The sequence below is a fragment of the Gigantopelta aegis genome, chromosome 14 (assembly GCF_016097555.1).
Source record: "Gigantopelta aegis isolate Gae_Host chromosome 14, Gae_host_genome, whole genome shotgun sequence".
NCBI classification, from domain to species: Eukaryota; Metazoa; Mollusca; class Gastropoda; order Neomphalida; family Peltospiridae; genus Gigantopelta; species Gigantopelta aegis.
This window is the reverse complement of record NC_054712.1, coordinates 52,411,489-52,436,586: the sequence shown is the minus strand read 5'-3', so window position 1 is coordinate 52,436,586 and position 25,098 is coordinate 52,411,489. Positions and strand designations below refer to the sequence as shown.

The following is a 25,098-nucleotide window of genomic DNA, read 5'->3' as shown; positions in this document are numbered from 1 at the left end:
ATATGATTTCAGTTATCAAAAACGGCTTTAATAGTAAAAAATATGCCTTAGTGTTTAAAAACTAGGGTATGTCCCTTTAAAAAAGCTCTGTTAGGCAGACACATCGGTTACTAACAGCACAAACTCAGAATAGTGGTGCAGCTAAACATTTAGAGAATAATCAGTGAGCTACGAGGCAATACCGTTTATCTTGCAGAAACTCAGAATAGTGGTGCAGCTAAACATTTAGAGAATAATCAGTGAGCTACGAGGCAATACCGTTTATCTTGCTCAAACTCAGAATAGTGGTGCAGCTAAACATTTAGAGAATAATCAGGAGCTACGAGGCAATACCGTTTATCTTGCACAAACTCAGAATAGTGGTGCAGCTAAACATTTAGAGAATAATCAGTGAGCTACGAGGCAATACCGTTTATCTTGCACAAACTCAGAATAGTGGTGCAGCTAAACATTTAGAGAATAATCAGTGAGCTACGAGGCAATACCGTTTATCTTGCACAAACTCAGAATAGTGGTGCAGCTAAACATTTAGAGAATAATCAGTGAGCTACGAGGCAATACCGTTTATCTTGCACAAACTCAGAATAGTGGTGCAGCTAAACATTTAGAGAATAATCAGTGAGCTACGAGGCAATACCGTTTATCTTGCACAAACTCAGAATAGTGGTGCAGCTAAACATTTAGAGAATAATCAGTGAGCTACGAGGCAATACCGTTTATCTTGCACAAACTCAGAATAGTGGTGCAGCTAAACATTTAGAGAATAATCAGTGAGCTACGAGGCAATACCGTTTATCTTGCACAAACTCAGAATAGTGGTGCAGCTAAACATTTAGAGAATAATCAGTGAGCTACGAGGCAATACCGTTTATCTTGCACAAACTCAGAATAGTGGTGCAGCTAAACATTTAGAGAATAATCAGTGAGCTACGAGGCAATACCGTTTATCTTGCACAAACTCAGAATAGTGGTGCAGCTAAACATTTAGAGAATAATCAGTGAGCTACGAGGCAATACCGTTTATCTTGCACAAACTCTGAATAGTGGTGCAGCTAAACATTTAGAGAATAATCAGTGAGCTACGAGGCAATACCGTTTATCTTGCACAAGTCAATTCACGAGTGCAAGATAAACGGTATTGCCGAGTAGCGAGTTGGGTATTCTATTTATTATCCATTGTCAATATTTATCATTTTATGGAAGATTTTTTAATAATACTGTTGCTGAAAATAAGTTTGCAAGTTGAGAACAAGAGGCAGCATTGCATCATTCATAGCTGTGACGTACGGATCGCTAATGATGTAAAGTAGTTGTTGACATGACTTCCACCATGGAAACCATTCTTACACACAATTAACCGCCTATAGCGAAGCACTGTTTATAACGTGAAAACGTATCTAGGGGAAGAATGTTTTTTTCCTAGAGAAAGATCACTTTTCTTTCCCCACTTCTTCCCCACTTGTTTCTACCCATATGGGTAATAAAACATATCAATGAGATCACGATACATCTACTTCATGATACCATACATATCACGATTCCTGATTCAGTTGAAGCTTGGGTAAAGTGATTTAAAAATAAGAAATAAACATGATAAACACAGTTTTAGTGTAGAAATACTGCGTAATAGACATAAGCAGTTACATAATATTCTCTCTCCACTTCACTGTTTTTCATTGACAGAAATAAGTTGTCAATAAATACATTTCAGTTGGTGTAAGTAAATATATATACATGGTCAATATAGGAATCGGAAGGAAGGAAGGAAAATGCTTTATTTAACGACACACTCAACACATTTAATTACGATTATATGACGTCGGACATATGGTTAAGGACCACACAGATATTAAGAGAGGAAACCCGCTGTTGCCACTTCATGGGCTACTCTTTTCGATTAGCAGCAAGGGATCATTTATATGCATCATCCCACAGACAGAATGGTACATACCACGGCCTTTGTTACACCAGTTGTGGAGCACTGGCTGAAATGAGAAATAGCCCAATGGGTCCACCGATGGGGATTGATCCTAGACCGACCATGCTTCAAGCGAACGCTTTACAACTGGGCAACGTCCTGCCCCAATGTATGGGGTAAGTTGATCTGATACACCAGTCATTGATTTATTAATCATCGGCTGCTGGATGTCAAACATTTGGTATCTTTGACGTTTTAGTTTTAGAGAGGAAACCTGCTGCATTTTTTCATTAGTATTGTATAGTATAGGGATTAATGTGCACATTCAGAGCAAGCAGGAACGGGTTGGGAGAAGGGACTGCCTACACTAGCAGGTGCAAGAGAGCAGCAGCAGCCCGACTGGAGTCGGTAGCAGGCAGAGGGTTGGTTTGGGTGGAATTTGGAATGTGTTGTAGGATTAATGCCAAAGGGAAAAGGTGCGCAATTTGAATGAAGGAAATTTGGCACATTTTTTATTGGTCCACCGAATGGAAAAAGGAGAGTTTTATTAGTAGCAAGGAATCTTTTTTTTTATATGCATCATCCCACAGGCAGGATGGCACATACCCAGGCCTTTGATATACCAGTCGTGGTGCACTGGTTGGAATGAGAAACAGCCCAATAGGCCCACAGATGGGTATCGATCCTAGACCGACTGCGTAGGGTGGGAGAAATATTACAGTCATTAATTTTTACAGTTCCACCCATATTTGTTGTTTGTTTATTTGTTGCAGAGCTTCAAAAAGAAGAAAAATCTACCCGCAGCAGATGTTGAAGACATTCACAAAAACCTTTCAAGGTCATCCACAACCAGTTAGTTCGTCTCTTTAAATTTAGCGTCATGTAATATTAGCGTCTTGTATGACCTCGCTAAATTTGCTAAACTTTTATGCTCGCTAACACTTCCTGATTTACAGTAAATAAATTATTAAATAAATAAATAAAATAAAATAAATAAATAAATAAATAGCACACATAGTATTAATGTAATATCCAGTGTTTGTTTGACACCCAACAGCTGATATGTGTTTCTCATGCTGTTTCAGTTGCCAGAGCTGAAGGATGATCAAATCTTCGAGACTGTCGCTCAGTTGAAAGGTTTGTTTTCATCAGTTTGGTGTCCCTTGAGTTGTATTCCTCACTGTGCTGCAGAGGTGGAAACATTCTCATGGGTTTCCTTCAGAGTGGCCAATACAGCAGAATCTCAAGTCCAGTATCAAATAAAAATGTTTTATGTTCTATACATTGAGATTATTATACGAGCTTGTGTGTCGTATTGATTTTACAAAATGAGTGTCAGGATTATTGTATTACCTGAGTGAGAGTGAGGATAATACATGAATCCTGACATGAGTTTAATAAAATCAGTACGACTCACACGCGAGTGTAATAATTTCTTTATTATCCATATTATTATTGTTGTGTTCTTAACGAATAACAAGACCGAACTCAAAATGTTTCAGTCACAACTAGAAGGAGACGACAAAATGTCGTCATATTTCAAATACACAGTCTGAGGTAGGACTGGAGAAGCAACATCATGTTATGACGTCACTTCCCCAAATTATGTCATTACACTTGTTATTACACATGTGCTTTGTATGATTATTATTAACTCGGTTATGTTGAACCATATGGATAATAAAGTCCTGTTAGATCCAGGGAGTTTATGCCCACCCCCACCCCCCACCATAAACCCTAAGCCTGAGGATGAAAATGTATGTGTTTCCCCTGCGCTATATAAAGATAAAAATCTTGCTTGGCCCCCACTAGAGACTGTCCACACACTCCAGATACCAGTATTCCTATGGGTCTGTTATAAGCATCTGTGATCTACATCTTTTTCATTCTGTGTTGATAGTTTGAAGCAATGTTAGTTGATGTTTACCAGAGCTTCCTACACCAATTCCATAGTGTTACTATAATATTTGTTTTAGTCTTTTAGAAGATTTAATTTTTTGGTATATTACATTGATATGTGACATTGTCTTTTTCATTTACAATGTGTTATTGATAATTTTGGAAAATGGAAAAAAATTGTTATGGCAAGCCAATGTTTTTCATGCTGGGGTATCATAACATATGAATGAATGATGAATGAATGAACAAACAAATGAATGAATGATGAATGAATGAATGAATGAATGAATGAATGAACAAATGAATGAATGAATGAATGAATGAACGAATGAACAAACACAAATGAATTAATTTGTTGTTCATCATTAGTTATGTATTTTTAAAGCATTTTCATATTTCATTCCTCTTTTCTTTCTAAAATTAATTATTCAGTCCCTTCAACAGAGTTTTATTGTAGTGTTGTTTTCTATAGGTCTTCCTATAAGTATTGGGAAAGTGAGAGGAACAGCCAGGGTCGTTCTAAGCCTTGACGATGCAGAAAATATCCAGGTAAGGCACTGTTCTTCACAATTATCAGATGCTATCCTGTCTGTGGGATGGTGCATATAAAAGATCCCTTGCTACTAATGGAAAAATGTAGCGTGTTTCCTAGGACTATATGTCAAAATTACCAAATGTTTGACATCCAATAGACGATGATTAATTAATCAATGTGCTCTAGTGGTGTCATTAAACAAAACAAACTTTTCACATTCATCAGGTGCGGGACTGGTATATCAAAGTTTGTGGTATGTGCTATCTTGTCTGTGGGATGTTGCATGTAAAAGATTCCTTGCTACTAATGGAAAAAATGTAGTGGGTTTCCTGTCGAAGACTATATGTCAAAATTACCAAATGTTTGACATTCAGTAGCTGATGATTAATAAATCAATGTGCTCTAGTGGTGTTTCTAACCAAAACAAACTTTAACTTTATTTTTCATGGGTTTTGATATTTCCTATATTTTAGGCTGGCGATATCCTGGTTGTCATGGTCACCGATGTTGGCTGGACTCCATACTTTCCTCTCATTGGAGGACTCATCACAGAAATGGGAGGAACAATATCACATGGTCAGTTGTCATGGCAACACACATTGTCAAATTATTTGTTTGGTCAGGCCTATCCATTCAGAGAAATTTTCCATAAAATATTTGTTAACAAATAAATAGGATTTTTAAAATGAATTTTACCGACTTAGAATGTAATCTGAAGTTATTATTAGTCAAATAATGTTGTACTGCATTATGTTGCATTAATTGAAAACAACGAAATAAACAATAATATCCCCTCCCCCCAAATGATCTAGCAGGTCAGATATAGCCGTCGTTTTCTAAATGTGTTATGTGCATCATTAAACAAAGAATTTCTATTTTTCTTTGGTGCCATGATTACTTTTTACTGTTGCTGTTCTGACATTTTTCTATAATTGATTTCTATGATTGTTCTTGCAGGCGCTGTGGTTGCAAGGGAGTATGGGATACCATGTGTTGTGAATGTTGCCATGGCTACCAGACACATCAAATCTGGTAAACCATTTTTTTTAAATATCCAGTTCCCAGGACCCATATTTTGAAACTGTATAACTGCTACAATATCATAAAACTGTCATATGCTAATGACTGTCACAGTGATGTCATAGCTTACAATGGTTTTACGATATCATGACACTAAAATAGCTTCGAAAATCTGTATCCTGGGCCCATAATTTTGAAGCTATCATAGCCAGGGCTCACCCTGGATCAAAAATACCTGTAGCCAAAATATTAGCCAAATGGAATTTGTATTAGCCATATTGAAAATGCTTTAGCCAAAATTGTTTTACCTAGTACTGTATAGAGTATTTATATATGAATATGAAAATGCATCTTTTTCAGCTAATTGTGTACAAACTGAAATAAATCTGAATAACAAAACCGTATTACCTGATCAAAATCAAAGACAGCAATGGGGTTAGGGGAAGTTAGTATATTACTTTGATTTTTCAGCTGGGGAGGGGGGGGGGGGGGTTCACCCCGTACACCTGCCCCCACTTCTAAGGCCTATGACATTAAATTAACAATCATACAGAAATATGTGGGTGGGAGAATGTTTATGGAGGGTGTTGTTTTTTCTTTCTTCCTTTTTTTCCTCAAATAAAAAAATTGAGAGGTTTTTTTTTTTAATATAGAGCTCATTATTTCTTGAAATAGCTATCTTTATGTTAGGTTGAATTGTTTTTTTGTTTTTTTTAAAGTGACCCATCAATTCCCCACCCCTAACAATTTCATAATTTGCGCCATGTTGTAGCTGTTGATTTCAGCGTCGTGTTAAATGCTTGTGATTTCTGCTTGTAAAATACCTAGGCTAAGAATGCTGACGTATATATTCCATTTATTAAAAAAAAAATACCCCCCCCCCCCCCCCCCCCCCCCCCCCCCCCCCCTCCACCCCCCCCCCCCCCCCCCCCCCACCCCCCCCACCCACCCCCCCCCCCCCACCCCCCCCCCCCCCCCCCCCCCCCCCCCCCCCCCCCCCCCCCCCCCCCCCCCCCACCACCCCCCCCCCCCCCCCCCCCCCCCCCCCCCCCCCCCCCCCCCCCCCCCCCCCCCCCCCCCCAAAAGTTACGGTCTTTTTAAAATCCAGCTAACTTATTAAATTTCACCTCATAGTCTTACAAATCTATATCTAACAAATATGATTATTGTAAACTAATTTTATTCAGTGTACGTTTAACTGCAATTTGTATAAATACTGCATGTTCATTTCCCGCGATCTGCATGCGTGCTCTCTACCATGGGTACGAAATTAACAAAAACAAAGAAATAACCGAAACTGCAGTTAGGTATTCATTGCTGCGAACGACTATTGTTTTTCTACAAATTTACATCCAAGATTTACTCCTTTGTAATCGTATTGTTTAATGTCCACAACAATGTCTCTTGACACGTGGGTGTCAGCTGACTGAAGCCTGACGTATTTGTGCCGAGAGCTTTCCTCAGTTCAGCCAACGAATGTTCTTCCTAACGTTCGCGAACTATTTGATTGGTGTCTGTCGTGTCCATTTGGTTTAACGTGAAGTGCACAAACCAGTCTAGCGAACGTTTTCTTTTCACTCGCTCTGGCTGAACTCAGACCTTTGGATAGCCTTCATGTCTTTTGGCCCTGAACTGGCATGTGTATTCAAATTGACACGCATTGTCGGTCTGTTTTTATTACTTTGGTTCAAAGACTTTACAAAGTTAAAATAACAGTTACAGACTTTGATTTTATACATGATGAATGCATGCCGTTGAAATTAATAACCGTGATTATTAAAATAAGCAAACTTCATTAGGCCCACGCTGTATTCTGGATGACATCGTTTCTTGTTACTGGTCGCTAGGCCTACACTAATTGAATATTTGGTATTATTATTATGTTTGAGTGTCGGATAGATTATGTAACAGTTTGTTGACATCAGAAGACAGAAAATGGCTTAGCCAAAATTTTAGCCACTTGCAAATTTTATTAGCCATTTTTTGTAAAAATTAGCCAATGGCTAATTTGGCTACCGACAGCGCGAGCCCTGCATAGCCCTATGAAAATCGTAAAACCATCATAAGCTATGATGTCACTATGGTGTGTGCTGTAGTGATGTTATAGCTGGCAATGGTTTTATGATATCATAGTGCTAAGATAGCTTTGATAATCTGTATCCTGGTTTTTGAACATGTAGAATATTTGAGTCAAGTTTGGCAGGTAATGAGTGCCTTTGTTTTGAATAGTTTTTTAGACGTACATCTGAACATCCACCTTCAATGCTACCTGGAGTGGGACGTAGCTCAGTGGTAAAGCGCTTGCCTGATTAATCATCATCTGGGATCGATCCCAGTCTGTGGGCCCATTTGGCTGTTTCTCGTTCCAGCCAGTGCACCATGACTGGTATATCAAAGGCTGTGGTATGTGGTATCCAGTCTATGGGATGGTGCATATAAAAGATCCCTTGCTACTAATGAAAAAATGTAGCGTGTTTAATCTCTATGACTGTGTCGAAATGACCGTATGTTTGACATCCAATAGCCAATGATTAATAAATCAATGTGCTCTAGTGGTGCCGTTAAACAGAAACAAACTTCTTCTTCTTCATAACCTGTGGGTTTTTTTTAATGACAATGTTCATAAAATTAAACAGCTTGTGTGTTTTTCAGGTGAGCTGCTGCTACTGGATGGAAGAAAAGGAACCATAAACAAATTATCCCAGACCAATCAAAACACTGAATCCAACTGAGGGATTACCCTCCATTTTGTATCACCCCACGACCAACCATTTTAATAGTGATAAAGTCACAAGTTGTCTTAGTCCAAGTTTAAAAACTTGCCTTCAATTTATGCAAGTGGCTAGAGAAGGCTTGAAAAGCTTTCATAAAAAAAATGTGAAGAAAAAAGAAAAAGAAAAAAAAAATGTCATGGGAAGTAACTCTTTGGACGAACTATAGTTGTGCTGCATTGCTTGGCACAAATGAAAGTGAGTTATGTGTGAGAATGTACAATGCATATTCACACAGTGTTACCAGCAGCCAAAGAAACAGTGCATTGAGCAGTTTACATTACTCCGAGAAATCCGTTAGTTTAGATTACTCCGAGAAATCCGTTAGTTTACATTACTCCGAGAAATCCGTTAGTTTACTTTAGCACGTTTGTTATTTACAGATATATTTTTGTCATTGTTTAATTTTTAGCATTTACCATTGGTTTACTGTGAATAATCAGATAGACTTTTATCATCATTTAAGGACTTCAAATATTATGTAATGCTATATTTATAAAAATTAAGACACCCTTGTTCCCCCTGTAACGCTCTGTAGTGCTAAACCATAACCCTCCCCCAAATATTGTCATGCTTTTAGACACACTCCCATTCACAAACATGTTATGCTATGGGTGTAATATAATTTTAACAGAATTTATGAAAAAAAACCTACATAAAAAAACCCCACATTTTAGTAATAAAAAAACAAGTATATTTCGTAACACTATTAAGTACACCCATACCCTCCCTGTAATGCTACATAAGGTTTGGACCTACACTCACCCACCCCAGGCACCGATTCAGAATTTTTTGCTGTGTGTGTGTGTGTGTGGTTCATATGCATCTAATTAAATGTGCCTACCGGTATTCATTCATTAAAATAAGTAAAAAAAAATTATTGTCCTGAGCAGGGAGGGGGTCCCAACCCCCTCAACCTCTGGATCTGCACCTGCATCTCTTTGTGCATTACGTAATATTTGAATGGCCCTAACATTTAACATTTACCATTTGTTTACTGTAAATAATGAGGGCTACCATTTAGAAATATGCTTACTCAGAACAGAATTTACCTTTAGACAAAATTTACTTTTACTAATAATACTAATCATATTTTAAAATACTACGTTTGGGTGAAAAAGGAATCGATGAATTGGCATATAACTCTATAATCAATAATGTTAAATTTTATAGTAGAATGTATTACTGAGTTTTAAACCCATACCAACTCAAAAAATATCTTTTTAATACAATTTTCTATGTAATTAAAACAGTTTCTTTACAAATTGTCTTCAAATTTTATGGATTAATCTCATTTTTAATACAGAGAAGGGGCCTAGCTGGGGATTTCCAGGTGGTACGCAGACTTTTTCGGCGATGGAATAAAATGCATACACATACATGCATACACACATTTACATCATATATTTTAATAATAAAAAATATTTGTAATCTCAGGTGGTATGCAGCTGTGTACCTGCGTATATGGAAGCTAGGCCTCTGCAGAGGTGAAGACAAAATACTAGAACAGCCTTGCAATGCTGTCAAAGTAATCGATAATGCAGTACATCGAGACTAAAGGTAGAACTGTGCGTTCTATATGTTGGCTGTTCCATCAGTTGTAGTCATACCTGCATTGTAAATTAAGATTTAGCCTATGCAAATTGATGATAATTTGTAAAAAACACCTTTTTTATATACACTGAATGTAAAAAAAATTAGTTATTTGAGTTGGTATGGTTTTAAAACTTATATATTTTTATATGAATTTTAACTTGATTCATTATAAGAGTAATAGGCCAATTCATATGTTCCCTTGTCACGCAAATAGAATGTACTTTTACTAATGCTACTAATCATAGTTTTAATACTCTGAGAAATTTATTGGTTTACTTTTTTATTGAGTTACCAATATCCTTTTATTATTGTTTTTCTTTTGAGCATTTACCATTGATTTTCTGTGAATAATCAGTGCAAACAATCAGAATTGTTTTTACTCAGATCAGCATTTATCATTAGTTTACATTTAATAGTGCTACCAATCATATTTTTAATACTCGAAGAAATCCATTGGTTTACTTTTTATAGTGCTACCAGTCACCTTTTGTGATATATAAAAAGACTGTTTTTTATATAATTGGTTTACTTTTAATATTTATTCTTGCCATAACCAGTGTCCAACGACTGGTATATCAAAAGCCGTGATATGTGCTGTCCTGTGTGTAAGAAAGTTCATATAAAAGACCCCTTGCTGCTAATGGGGAAAAAGTAGTGGGTTTCCTCTTGGACTTCCTTGTAAACAAATGACCAAATGTTTGACATCCAATAGCTGATAATCAATAAATCAATGTGCTCTAGTGGTGTCGTTAAACAAAACATCCTGTCTGTGGGATGATGCATTTAAAAGATCCTTGGCTAGTAATGGAAAATTGTAGCTGGCTTCCTCTCTAAAACTAAATGTCAAAATCACCAAGTGTTTACATCCAATAGTCGATGGTTCATAAATCAATGTACTCTAGTGGTGTTGCTAAACAAAACAAAATGAAGTTTGACTTTATATTTCCATAACCTAATCCGTTACCTCAAACTGTCATTAAAACTGTAATTTCAATGACAGTTTTTCCTATTTCTATTAACAGATTAATGAAAGAAAGAAAAAATGTTTTATTTAACGACGCACTCAACACTTTTTATTTACGGTTATATGGGATCGGACATATGGTTAAGGACCATACAGATATGACAGAGGTAACCCGCTGTCGCCACTCCATGGGCTACTCTTTTCGATTAGCAGCAAGGGATCTTTTATATGCACCATCCCAAAGACAGGGTAGTACATACCACGGCCTTTGATATACCAGTTGTGGTGCACTGGCTGAATTTTGTCAGGTAAAAATGGGAGACTTCACAAGGCTCTTCAAGTGGAATTCCTCATACATCCTGAACAGGATAAATCTGATGATAACCTATGTCACTGAATTGTTATTGTGTTTATCCTGTAATCCATCACAATTACAGAAGAAATCATATTTATTTTGTATTTGTTTATACACAAATGTTGTACTATAATAACATTTAGAATGTTATTTAAAAACATCACAAGAGCTGATGATGCCAAACTGCTGCATTTAATAACGAGATTTCACGAGACTTGAGAAATGTAATAACATAACATGGCATGTGATACCGTAGAGTAAAGCCTAAAACACACTGAAGCTGGGTCTGGTGTATTTTGACGTCTGTAACTGTTACGTATTTTCAATATATATTAACGGTGTTCAGATCTTTAGATATATTTTCTTCTATAAACACCAACAATACTTATGAGAATTCTACTTATGATTGTTAAACATCTTTCCTATTAATAATTAACAAAAACAAAATGTAGCTCGCACAGGCTGCAGCTGCCAGATTGGCAGTGTGAAAATATATTGCATGTTCTATGTCGTCTGTTGCCAGATCTGTAGTTCGTGCCAGCACAGATATTGGTGTGTTTTGTCACATTTGATACAGTGTGTTTCATTTTCGATTACACTCAACTTGCCAGACCCAGACCCAGATCTAGACCCAGCTTTTGGTGTGTAGTGGGCCTGAGTTATACATTAATGTTGTATGTATGATCAGTCAATGCAAGCAAGCCATTTGCAGTATAATGTAAAACAATTTTCATCATGTTCCAGTGCTCCAGAGCTCTTGTTAAACAAAACAAACTTTAGGCATTTGTAAAGTTTACTGTTGGTTATAATCTAAAATAGACTATCGGATAATCAAATATACCGGTTATTAGCATACATTTGACATGCACCAGGGCTATGCAATTAAGCGGATTTGACTGTACTATGTTGATAATTAAGCCACTAAATAGTCAGTCAGTTTAAGTCACGTTACAATTGACATCCTGCTAGTATTTTATGATTTTATTATAATCAATCAAATTGAATGTTGACAGTGATTGCAGGATAAAAATAATTAAAAAATTTATATGGGCTATTTCTTGTTCCAGCCAGTGCTCTACAACTGGTTTAACAAAGGCTGTGGTATGTACTATCTTGTCTGTGGGATGGTGTTTATAAAAGATCTCTTGCTGCCAATTGAAAATAGTAGTCCATGGTGTGGATGCAGCAGTTTTTCCTCTCTAATGGGCGTCTTAGCTCAGAACAGGGGAGATAATAAAACAGGTGGCGCGTCACTCGTCAGGGTCCAACAAACTCGGACAATAGCTGTATTTTTTCATTGTTTTGTCATTCTTTGTTATACCACGATCATAAGGGACCAAAACCTTATCGGCTCTGTACAGGACGTTCCTATACAGCACGGTTCTGCACAGGACGGTCTATAGTATACGCTGCAGTGAACGGTTACCAGTCGTTACCAGTTGACGTTTGTCTATACGTGTACTGAGATATATGGGGGGGGGAGGGGGGTCGAGAATCAGTAACAATAAAGAAAATATATGTATATTGTGGATAATAGTATTAAAAAAATATATATAGTGATGACGGCTCTGTACAGGATGTTCCTACACAGGGCGGTCTATTATTTTATATACTTAGATATGGTGGAAAACACATTAACAGTAAAGGGAATAAATAAATATTTTGTATCGTTCCTACACAGGGCGGTCTAGTATTTTATATACTTAGATATGGTGGAAAACGCATTAACAGTAAAGGGAATAAATATATATTTTGTATATAAAGAAAATATATGTATATTTTGGATAATACTCGAAAAAAAAAAATATATATATTTAACGTGTGCGTGTTTGAGTATTAAAAAAAATATATAGTGATGACGGCTCTGTACAGGAGGACATTCCTACACAGCACGGTTCTGCACAGGACGGTCTATAGTATACGCTGTAGTTGTTACCAATTGATGTTTGTCTACACGTGTACTGAGATATGAGGGGGGAAGTCAGTAATAATAAAGAATATATATATATATTGTGGATAAGAATCAATAAAATATATATGAAAAGCCGGGATTGTTTTTATATATCGTCAACGCAGTCAACATCCGATTTGTTGTCATCGGCATGTCGTTCATTTATAAGGTTTTTCTTCACAGTTCAGGAACATTTTTTATAAACAATAAAGTTGAGAAAAGTAAGTATCTAAATACAAAACTTTACAAACCCCTAAAACCATTAATTTTACTAAGTCGTTTTTGTTTATTCCTTAAAATTACCGATATGGGGTCCATATGACTCGTAGGAATTGACTTAAAATGGAAAAAGATGAATTAACATTCGGTGCGTGTCACATGACCTCACACGTGCCAGAATAAGGCCAAAGAATTTATTTTTTATGATTTTTAGGACCTCTGTTGTTAGAATTTGTTTTCAATTATTATATTCGATCTGCAAAAGGTATGCTACATTTTTGTGCCTCTATTGTAGTGAATAGTATTCATAATCCATTGAGTGTATAAATCTTGTTAATTTAGAATCAATTCATTAAAAAATTTTTTTTTTTACAAACTACGCGCAGGTATGGACGTAATGCCTACCAGTATTGACATCAAGTGTGAGCGATGTGTGTTGGTAAAACGCGGACCGGACCAGAACGAATTGAAAATAATTGAATAAATTAAATGTTCGGCAACTGTGCATAATTAAGAAACATATATTTTTTCATGTAGTTGTCTTAAAAATGGAAAATAATGAACTGCACATGCGCATTACGATACTTTTTGCAAACGCATGCGCCTGAACGCAGTCAGAAACGTCGCACTTTTTCCTGTTTATTGTAGGGTGTTTCACTTTTGTTTACTAGAATGGATTTATTTTACATCCAAATTGTTGCTTTTTTTACGTTAAATGATTAAAATCTATTTTGTTTCACGTATCGTAGCTGAAAAATGTAGAATAATATTTCTGTAAATATCGTATTCGTTTTTTGTGAACGCAGTTTGGGACGTCGATGGTATAACGTGTGGGTGTGTAGTATTAAAAAAAAATAATAATAAAAAAAAAAAAAAAATAAATATATATATATATATATATATATATCTATCTATCTATCTATCTATCTATCTATCTATCTATCTCTATCTATCTATCTATCTAGTGATGACGGCTCTATACAGGACGTTCCTACACAGGGCGGTCTAGTATTTTATATACTTAGATATGGTGGAATAGACATTAACAGTAAAGGTAATAAATATTTATTTTGTACAATGCGTTCGTGTTGACACTGTATAAAAACGTGTGCATGGGTACACTTTGCTGCATAAAAACTCAACTTTGCCACCCAAATTTTTTTTTATGTACTTTTCCCAGTTAGACATCAAGAAAAATGCAACAAAATACATTCTGATATTTAAAATATTACTTTACTGTTAAAACAAAGTTATACGTAATTTCAAGTCACTCAGTTGGTCGCTTATAACCTAAAGCCAGTCAGGTTTCTGGGACCCTGTCGATCGTCGCGCCATCTGGAATAGAGTTATCTCCACCTGTTTCAGCTAAGACGCCCATTATCTGTGTGGTCCTTAACCATTTGTCAGACGCTATATAACTGTAATTAAAATATGTTGAGTGCATCGTTAAATAAAAAATGTCTTCCTTCCTTCAGTCCCCCCTCCCCCTTGTTTGGATTATTAGTGTTACAGACATATTTTGTTATATTTATATACAGGTACATATTATATGCATGTTAATATTTAGTAAAGGCAATTTAAAGTTGCAGGCCCAAGTTACAACTTTTGAAAATGGACACCAAGTTTGGTTAAAGGACATTCCTGAGTTTGCTGTATTGTAGGATGTTTCCGACTAATAAAATATTTCTACGATTAAACTTATATATTACATATATTTTCTTGTTTAGAATATCAGTGTCTGTATATTCAATGTGTTTCTGGTTGTCTTCAAATAATTTTGTACGTACGAAATGTTTTGTTTTTTTAAAAAATAAAATGAAATTTAACCTAGTACAAATATTAGAACGATCAGAAACACATTTAATATACAGCCACTACTATTGTATGCAGACAAATATATTTGATATGTAATTACAATTGTTAAAAAGTCTCTGCTGCAGTTTTTAAGATGTTAAAAATTGCAGCAAACTCAGGAATGGCCCTTTAATCTATACAAGCCAGTAACTTATTTAGATAAATTTACAAAAGAGTGAAACAAACGAGTGCGATGTTAAAAATGGAAAATACCCGTAAAAATTAATTAGAGAGCATATCCATGAACATTACTTAGCAGAGTAGCATATGTGCATTTTTAAAATATGAAAACTTCATTTTGTGGTACTAAAAACACCAGGATGACTAGATACACTTCGGATGTACGGAAATGGATAATCTAAACAATAAAATCTAAGTAATTGTAGATTGTATTTGATAGTTTTTCTCAATGTGGCAGTGATAGGGTTCGCTGATTTAGGTTACTGTTTTGTTAACATTTTTATTGTCTTTATTTACTTAGTATGTTTGTGAAATAAAGTGAATTATTTGATGTTGGCAACATCATTTCACTACCTGTGCACATTTGTGGAAATGCAATCATGATTATACTGGACAATGTATTCTCAATCGTAATAGATATTTAAAACAATTTCTTGTAATCATACTCAGGCAATTCTTAAGTGATCGTAATCATAATAAATGTTTTTCTAGTAATTGCCCCATCTCTGGTGTCACCAACTGCAGGGATGTGTGTGTGTGTGTGTGTGTGTGTGTGTGTGTGTGTGTGTGTCTAGGGCATCTAGAATTATTTTATTATAATCCACTAGCCATGGGATCGGTGATTTTTAAATTTACTAGCCATGATTAAAAATTCACTAGCCCTACTTTAAGTTAATACATTTTGACTAAATAATAGTAATAATCAGATATGTCACCTAAAGAGGGAGATAGAGCTAAAAAACACTAACACTGGGGGTTGAGGTGGGATCAGGATATTCATATTTACAAAACAGACTTAACTGCAATATTTGACAATTTTGTTTTTCACTAGCCATCAGGGATGGCAGTAGTAGTTATTTACTAGCCCAACATTGAATATCACTAGCCATGGGAGTGGGGTACCATAATCTAGAAGCCCTGGGGTGGGTCAAGTGTGTTCCTATCTCACTTCAGGTTCACAAGATTTACCCTTTTATCTTAATTGAAAAAACATATGACTGGCTGCTCCTAGGTGATGACCAGGTCGCCACTGCCATACCTTCCAATGAAACAAAATTACAATCGAAATCTCTCACATATAAGTTAACCTGAAATTGGTTTGTCTGGAACTACAAGTGGCTTGGGCTGTAAATACATTTTAGTTGGAAAAAGAAGTTTAAATTTATTTTACACCTGTTTTTTGTTTTTTACAAGCATACTGCAGTAGAAAAGATTTCTAAGACAAACATGCATTTAATAAGTAGAAGTGAAGTACACTGTTTATGTATTGCGTTATGTATACGGTATAGTATGTATTGCGTTATGTATACGGTATAGTATGTATTGTGTTATGTATACGGTATAGTATGTATTGCGTTATGTATACGGTATAGTATGTATTGCGTTATGTGTACGGTATAGTATGTATTGCGTTATGTATACGGTATAGTATGTATTGCGTTGTGTACGGTATAGTATGTATTGCGTTATGTATACGGTATAGTATGTATTGCGTTATTTATACGGTATAGTATGTATTGTGTTATGTATACGGTATAGTATGTATTGCGTTATGTATACGGTATAGTATGTATTGCATTATGAAAGTTTTGTGAGTAGTCAACAATGGCCAAAACTGTGTGTAAAATGTATTGCGTGACCTCAAACGAGTTACATTACAGAAAATCCACAAACTTGTTGGTTTAACAGTGGACTGAGGTGAAAGTTCATGCCACGTGTTAATTAATGGAGATCTTGTGTTATGTGTTAAATGAGCACATATCACCAGTTTCTGTGTGAATTTACCGGCCTCGGTGGTGTAGTGGTTAAGCCATTGGACATAAGGCTGGTAGGTTCAGGGTTCGCAGCCAGACACCAGTTCTCACCCAGAGTGAGTTTTAACAACTCAGTGGGTCAATGGGTAGGTGTAAGGCCACTACACCCTCTCCTCTTTTACTAACAACTAACCCACTGTCCTAGACAGACAGCCAAGACAGCTGAGATGCGTGCCCAAGACAGCGTGCTTGAACCTTAATTGGATATAAGCACGAAAATAAGTTGAAATGAAATGTGTGAATTTAGTAACTCATTGCCACGAGTAACGTTTTTGAAAATAGTGTATAGGACAGGTGTCAAACTAAAGCAAAATTTTTGCAAGTACTCCTATACTTTTGTCTTTTATTACTTTGCAGATATTATAATTATACTATTGCAATGAGAAAGTATGATGCTTGCGAGTTTCCTTGCAGTTTTTGCAATACTTTGTAGCTCGCAAAACTTTCTAGATTTACAGTATATTTTGTTGTTTTTGTTTACAAATAGTTTATTGCTGCTGAAATGTTAACAATAATGTCAAAGATATGATATTAAATGGGCTCCATCAAAAGTACCTGGTATTTATTAGTTTTGTTTGAGAATTGTGAAGATACATGTAAAGCCATAACAAAATGTATGCTAGATTTTCCTCTAATTTACTTTTTCAAAATGGAGATGTGTGTGTGTGTGTGTGTGTTTTATTATCTATTTTCAGGACATTGGAAATACTGCACATGAAGCATCATATGCCTAAAGGACAAAAATACTGTAAGCGGACAAAACACAAATGTGGGGCAGGCAAGAATGAAAATCAACTACATGTACATACTCATAAAAAATTAAAACCAAACAATTTCATTCACCAGCAAAAAACCCACTGAAATCTTTAGTAACATTTTGTAAATTAGTTCTTGTAGATACCACAAATGTTTGTTTATATATATATATATATATATATATATGACAACATACATGTATGCATATGACTTTTATGATGTCGATATTTCTCATTTAAAAATGAAACTTGGAATGATCTTTAAACAGCCATTAACTCTATACCATAGTAAAATAAGTAATTTTTAAGCATTTAAGATCAAATTGAATCCATTTTGTGATAATTATTTATGTTTTTAGTTGGACCAACAAATAAAAACGTATAAATTGAATATGATAATTTTCAATGTTCATACAATTATGAACCACAGAACAACTTTAACACACTGTATGAACAGTGAATAATAATTTTATTAATATAAAGTATGAAATAAAGATCAAGCTCTTTCTTCAGGAAATTACGTAATAATTGGAATAAGGGGAATCCCTATTCTGTAGCTCTTTTTCTGTCAATAGCCGAATGAGGGAATTTTCACATTCCCTCACATTTCCTAATACATTACTACAATTTTAAACAATAAATAACATTTACTGATTAAATATTAACAACTAACATAAATGGTAATTTTATCAATTTGAAATAAAGAAAAACAGCTGAAACCATTTATTTTGTTTTCTAAGTATTGGCAAAAGTACTGCAAAATTGAGATTCATTTAAGAATTGACCGCAATTATTTTTTGGTTCATGTAAGTATGAAAACTAATTGCAGTCAAATCTTATAATTAAATTTATATGCATATTTTAACAATACATAACTGAATTTATTTTGTTTAGCTTTAAATACACCTGTAGTATTGTTTGTGTAAACTTCATTGATACTTATGTCGCGTAAGAATGCAAACATTCATTCACTATCATTTGAATTGGGTGATTTTTTTTGTTAATGACGTCATTTGGTAAATGATGTAATTTTGATAAGCGACACCATTTCATCTAGCTGCTGTGGATTTTTATGGATCATTTTGTTACATTGGAAGGAATTGTCCTATTCGTGTTTAGTTTATATTTTATGAAAGTGAATGAAGGGAACTTGTCCCAACATTTATGCTGTCGATGGAACCGTTTAATTTGCGCCAACAGCTGTAGAACATCAATTACAAGTAAGTTACAGGTGTGTGGTTTCCTACATGATTTCTTGGGCCACCGACCGAGTCTCAGGTCATGATTAACGAAGAGGTTTTTTGTTTTGTTTTTAAATCAATGCGTATAGATCTACATTTCTACTCTGCTATAGCAAGCGTTCACTTGATGTGCTGTTGGTCTAGGATCGATCCCCGTCGGTGGACCCATTGGTCTATTTCTCACTCCAGCCAGTGCTCCACAACTGGTGTAACAAAGGCCGTGGTATATACTATCCTGTCTGGGATGGTGCATATAAAAGATCCCTTGCTGCTAATTGAAAAAGAGTAGCTCATGAAGTGGCGACAGCAGGTTTCCTCTCTCAATATCTGTGTGGTCCTTAACCATGTATTTGACGCCATATACCCGTAAATAAAATGTGTCGAGTGCATCGTTAAATAAAACATTTCCTTCCTGCTATAGCATTTTCAATAAATTTATCGTATACATTTTTAAAAAATTGCTTTTGTAGCTTTCACATGTATTTTCTTCAAAATATCTAAATATGGTTACCTGAATAATCCGGCTTGTTGCACAAAAGTAGTGCGAGTCAGTGGGGGGGGGGGGGGGGGGGGGGGGGGGGGGGGGTGTGTGGTAGGCGGGGGGTTAGTAGGCGTGGCTTAATTTTTTTCAGTTCATAGAGATATGAACGAAAAAAAGTAAGCACCTCTGGACCAATCAGATTGCCGTAAAGTGTATAGACGCAAAGAAAATTTAATTATAAATCCATGAACAAGAATTTCCTGAATTGATCTTGTAAATTGTTTAAATTCTGTGATAAATTTTTTATTAATTTCTATAGTGGTAATTAGGAATGAAATCAATTAACAACAGAAAGTCGTAATATTTACTGTTCATAATCAATGAATTTATTAATCATTTATGTAGTACATAGTAAAAAAAAAATACAATTGGAACACATGATAATCTGGCTTTTTACACCATTTCTTATTACAAAAGTATAACAGTGATTTCAAAGTTCATGACTTAAGTATTGTAAGTATTTGTTCTTCGAGACTATACAAAAAGTAGGGTCCACAGATTGCTTTGATTATATATATATATATATATATATATCTCGTTGTAAAAGTCAGGGGTGTGTGTGTTGCAGTGATGGCAGATGTACAATACCATGTATATCAGAGGCCCATGTACCTTACCCTTTTCAACATCAAAGTAAGTATTACAGACCACACTTTTATGCCGCTGGAAAACAATTACTGCCATCACTCAAACTCCTCAATGACAGCAAGATAAATATATCTGGTGTATTTAAATCTAAAATGGAATCCTCCAACTTTTAAAGCACTTGGAATTATCTTTAGTACTGATATTTCTGAAATAACTAAACTTAATTACAACTCTAAACTGTTTGAAATTAAACAGATTATAAATAGATGGATGAGAAGATTTGTAACACCACTTGGCAGAATAGCTATAATAAAAGCCTTATTAATATCTAAACTCAACTATTTACTCTTAACTTTACCAAACCCCACTAAGTCGTTTCAGTGTGAATTAAACAAAATATTATTCAGGTTTGTATGGAACCAAAAACCAGATAGGATAAAAAGAATAACTGTATGTAAACCTGTTAAAGAAGGAGGCCTCGGTATGATAGATATATTTAATTATATTAAGGCTTTAAAGATTACCTGGATTCGAAAATTGAAAACGAAAGATTCAAAATGGAAACCTATTTTATTTGCTTGTTTTCCTCAATTTCGTAATATTTCTGTATTTGGTAACAACTTCCCCTCAAAATGTTTCAAAAATGTAAATAACCTGTTTTGGAAGGACTGTATTCAGGCTTTTTACGACTTCTCGACAGCAATAAAAGTAACATCCTTTGAACATTTCTTATCTGAACCAATTTTTTATAATTCCCAAATAAAAATTGATAGGAAAACCTTTTTGAAAAAGAAATAGCTTGAGAAAGGCATTTCTCAAATTTGCGATCTTGTTAATGAGCGAGGAGATGTTTTGACTTTAAATGAATTTAATGATATATACGAGTTAGATGTTTCTTTTCTAGAATACCATGGTGTCGTTAATTCCGTTGTCATATTTTAGGAAAAATAATATTAAAAAAGTTGAAACAAATATCTCCTTGGACGATTCTCCGGTTCAACAGACACTTTGCTCTATTAGAAAAGGCTCAAAATTATATTATTATACATTAACGTTGTCGAAAGTTCCAAATATTGCCATACTAAAATGGCAACCTAAACTGGTCTGTTATCTATTTAAAGCCATTTATAACCACTCAAGAAATAAAATTAAGATGGTTCCAATATAGAATTTTACACAGGATACTGACTACCAACACGTTTGCTTATAAACTAAAACTTATTGACAGTGAAATGTGTACTTTTTGTCATGAAATGCGAGAATCTATAGAACATCTATTTTGGGAATGTAAAGTTGTCCAGCATTTTTGGAACAATTTTTTTGAATTGGTTATTAAAATCTTGTAATCATATATTTAACCTAAATTTATCATTTGAACTTGTTATATTTGGATGTAAAAGTAATACTAAAACAGATAATATTTTCGATTTATTGTTATTGTTAGCCAAGTATTTTATATATAAATGCAAAATGTACAGTTAAACATTACTTATTTCCAAAACGAAGTTAAACAAAGATACCTGATTGAAAAACATATTCACTACAGTAAAAACTGCTTTAATAAATTTGTTACCAAGTGGGCAATGTACCATTCTCTATTTGATATATAAGCTTAAAATTACTTTTGTTCATTCATTTGTTTTCATCATCCCCAACAGGTCACGTAAAATTGATGTAAAGTAAAACACCTTCATATCTGTATGCCTATTGTATATCCTACTTCTTTTTACAGACCACTGAAATGTTGTTATAAATAATGATAAATATGTACATAATCAAAACATGTGCGCGTGTGTGTGCATATGTTTTTCCTCTCTTTTTCTCTCTCTCTCTCTCTCTCTCTCTCTCTCTCTCTCTCTCTCTCTCTCTCTCTCTCTCTCTCTCTCTCTCTCTCTCTCTCTCTCTCTCTCTCTCTCTCTCATATTTTCATATATCATTATATACTTTCATTTACTCTAGATACTTGTTAAAATCCAGGTCCTTGTGAATATATTATTTTAATTAAGTCTGCCTATAAAGTAGTAACTACATTGTGTGTGTATAAATTATATATAAAATTACTGTAACAACCCATGTCTTCTCCCTTTGCATGGGTTGATATTCGTCAACAAGGGAATGGTCAAGAAAAAATAAACAGTTATTAAATTTACAAAAAACAAAAAGCAAAAAAACTAAAATATATATCTGGTGTACATTATCTGCTAGTATTTAAAATTTGTATCTTTCAATCATATTTATTTGCTGCAAAAGTCATTTTAAAAAATGCCATAAGCAGGCCATTTCACCACTGCAACAAGGGAACTGGAAGGGACCAGAATATAGCCATTGGTGGACCATTTCACCACAGCAACATCAAGGGAACTGGAAGGGACCATGGTAATAAGTTCGTTATAGTAGTAGTTCGTTGTACACATTTGAAGAAGTTGGCCGTTTTCATTTCCAGTCGGCCATATTGGATTTTTCAAATTTAAAACAGGTTACATAATATAGCATACAGAAATTTTAGCACAATTTATTGTCAACAATAAAGAACGAAAATGCATAACAGAACTTCAAATCAAAAGGTCAGTTAATCAGTTTTTATTATTATTTTTGAAAACTAATTTGTTTTTGTCTGCTTACTTAGCGGTGGCTTCATAACTTGTAAAAAAGTCTTTCATTATCAGGGTTATGGTCATTTTGTTTGACAATAATTTGTCGAACAATATCATGTATATCGGCTCCTCAGCGGAGATAATTCCTTGATCGTTCAGCGTGATAACATATGAAACCGAGGTCGCCAGTTTACTCTATATTTTATGAAGTACATGGTTTGAACTTTGTTGATTTTCACAAGAAATTATACTTTTGAAGCTATCCTTTGCAAAACACTTGACCTGTACACAATGAGCCATGGTAACTGCCTCCAAGTTGGAAATTAGTGTTCAACTTTTAATGTCTTAATAATGTCGCTTGTCATCTTGGCCTGTAGTGCTGTGAAGTGAGGATGTTCTGTTATTGTTCAATAACTTAATCCCTTAATTAACACCACTCTATGTAAAAACAAACGGGGATCGCTCTATAGTCCGAAGGTTCAATGGTCCGAAGGTACAATAGTCCGGGGTTAGGTCTATAAACCTTCGGTCTACTGAACCTAGGGTTAGTGTTGAACCTTCAGACCACTGAACCTTCGGACTATACAGCTGTAACCGTGTGATCTGTTCTGTGTTGTCTTGTTTGATGCACTGCAGGTTTTGCTTTAAGTAACCTTTCATTTATGTTCGGTTCGTTGCATAGTCACTAATTTACACTGAACTTCACAATTTGGGACAAACTATTTAGTTGTTTAAAAAGTTAATTTGTTATGCATAGTTCGTTCTTTACATTAAAATTTATTGATAATATATAGCGTGTAAAAACAAGACTTTACAATCAATTTGTTGTATGCAGTAGTCCCGAGTGTACTTTACTGTACTGTACAGGCATTGAAATAAGCTCAGTGCCTGATAACCCAGGTACAAGTTACCACAAATTACGGACCTGGTAACACATAGGTTATGACACATTTATTAAGTTTACACTATAGTATAATCCCTTCAGAATATGCTAATACTTTGTTATTTATTCACTAAACTGTTCTCTTTTCACTGATATACATGTATAGATGTGTAATTTATATTTAAACAACACACAACTGACCATAATTTACGAAGTAATATTTTTGTTGAAAAAAATTTAATTGTGGAGATCAAAAGTAGGCCTAGCATTCTTGACATGTGGTAACCTCCTTGTAACCTAAATGATCGTTCTCGACTTTATTTCGATGCCTGCATTTACAGGTGTAACTGTGACTTAAAAGTTTCATTATAGTTTGTAAGTAACAGAGATAAAGAGATAAAACTTTAACGTAGAGCTGAATAAAACTACCACTCCCGGAAAATAACTTAAAATGTATCTCACCTTGAAACTTTATAAAGGTGAGATGTGATTTGGCTGATGTCAGTTTAACACTCGTTGAAAAACGACAAGGCAATCAAGGTTCAAGATTTATTCCCCGATGGAAGAGGTTAAAATAAAAAGAGTGTGTTACAATGAAACTAACCTAGGGAATAAATCTCGAACCGTGACTGACTTGTGTATCAACGAGTGAATTACATTAGGATAATTTATAAAATAACAAATACATGTATATAATCTATAATCTTAAGACTAACAAACAAATTAATACATTTTTTTTTTTTTAAATGATTTCTTACCCTGCAAAAAACAAAAGAGAGAGAAACATTCGACAGCCACAAAGTGCAAACTACTGTTTACGTACAGTATATAAATGAGAGAGAAACATTCGACAGCCACAAAGTGCAAACTACTGTTTACGTACAGTATATAAATGTGCTGTTGGGACAATATCAGATCTATACATGGCTAGCTCTGGATGAGTAAAACATTTCGACAAATTATCTAAAAAAAAAAAAGAAAAACATCAATTATTACCTGAACTTTTTTCGCCAAATTAAAATACAATTCGCAAGTGGCAAAGCTAGCCCTGCTTTACATGAAAAGCGATAGCTACATCGACTGATAGATAAATGCATTCAATGATAAATTGTAACAGACAGATATCAAAGAATATTAAAAAAATGGTTGAACCAGATCTATACATAAAAGGTTTTGTATAAAAATATTAAATCATGTACACTTTATAAGGCCAGTCACACCAAGATTGTCATCAGATCTTCTCATAATGAGTTTGCACTTTACATCCACGGAATACAAAATAGATCCCATCCTGCAAAAAAATAACTTTTTTTTTTTATAAAAACCCAGCATTCTGAGAGTACTGCTAAAGCAATATATGTCCCCTATCGGGCCCAACAAATGTTTGTGTCTCCTTATATATCCAAGAGCCATAACTCAG

The 25,098-nt window shown here is 34.7% G+C and overlaps 2 protein-coding genes across 2 annotated transcripts in view; one reads left to right on the top strand and one right to left on the bottom strand.

Moving 5' to 3' along the window:
- Window positions 1-9,333, top strand: part of LOC121389336 (putative phosphoenolpyruvate synthase) — a 71,245-nt gene extending 61,912 nt beyond the window's left edge. The window contains exons 35-40 of the mRNA XM_041520932.1: window positions 2,692-2,770; window positions 3,004-3,055; window positions 4,290-4,366; window positions 4,826-4,928; window positions 5,310-5,384; window positions 8,025-9,333. Of these exons, the coding sequence (XP_041376866.1) occupies window positions 2,692-2,770; window positions 3,004-3,055; window positions 4,290-4,366; window positions 4,826-4,928; window positions 5,310-5,384; window positions 8,025-8,104 (466 nt within the window). The 3' untranslated portion in view covers window positions 8,105-9,333. The remainder of the gene's footprint in view (window positions 1-2,691; window positions 2,771-3,003; window positions 3,056-4,289; window positions 4,367-4,825; window positions 4,929-5,309; window positions 5,385-8,024) is intronic.
- A 13,086-nt stretch (window positions 9,334-22,419) lies between these two features.
- LOC121388514 overlaps window positions 22,420-25,098 on the bottom strand; it is a 30,276-nt gene continuing 27,597 nt past the window's right edge. The window contains exon 7 of the mRNA XM_041519877.1: window positions 22,420-24,969. Coding sequence (XP_041375811.1) covers window positions 24,910-24,969 — 60 coding nt within the window. The 3' untranslated portion in view covers window positions 22,420-24,909. The remainder of the gene's footprint in view (window positions 24,970-25,098) is intronic.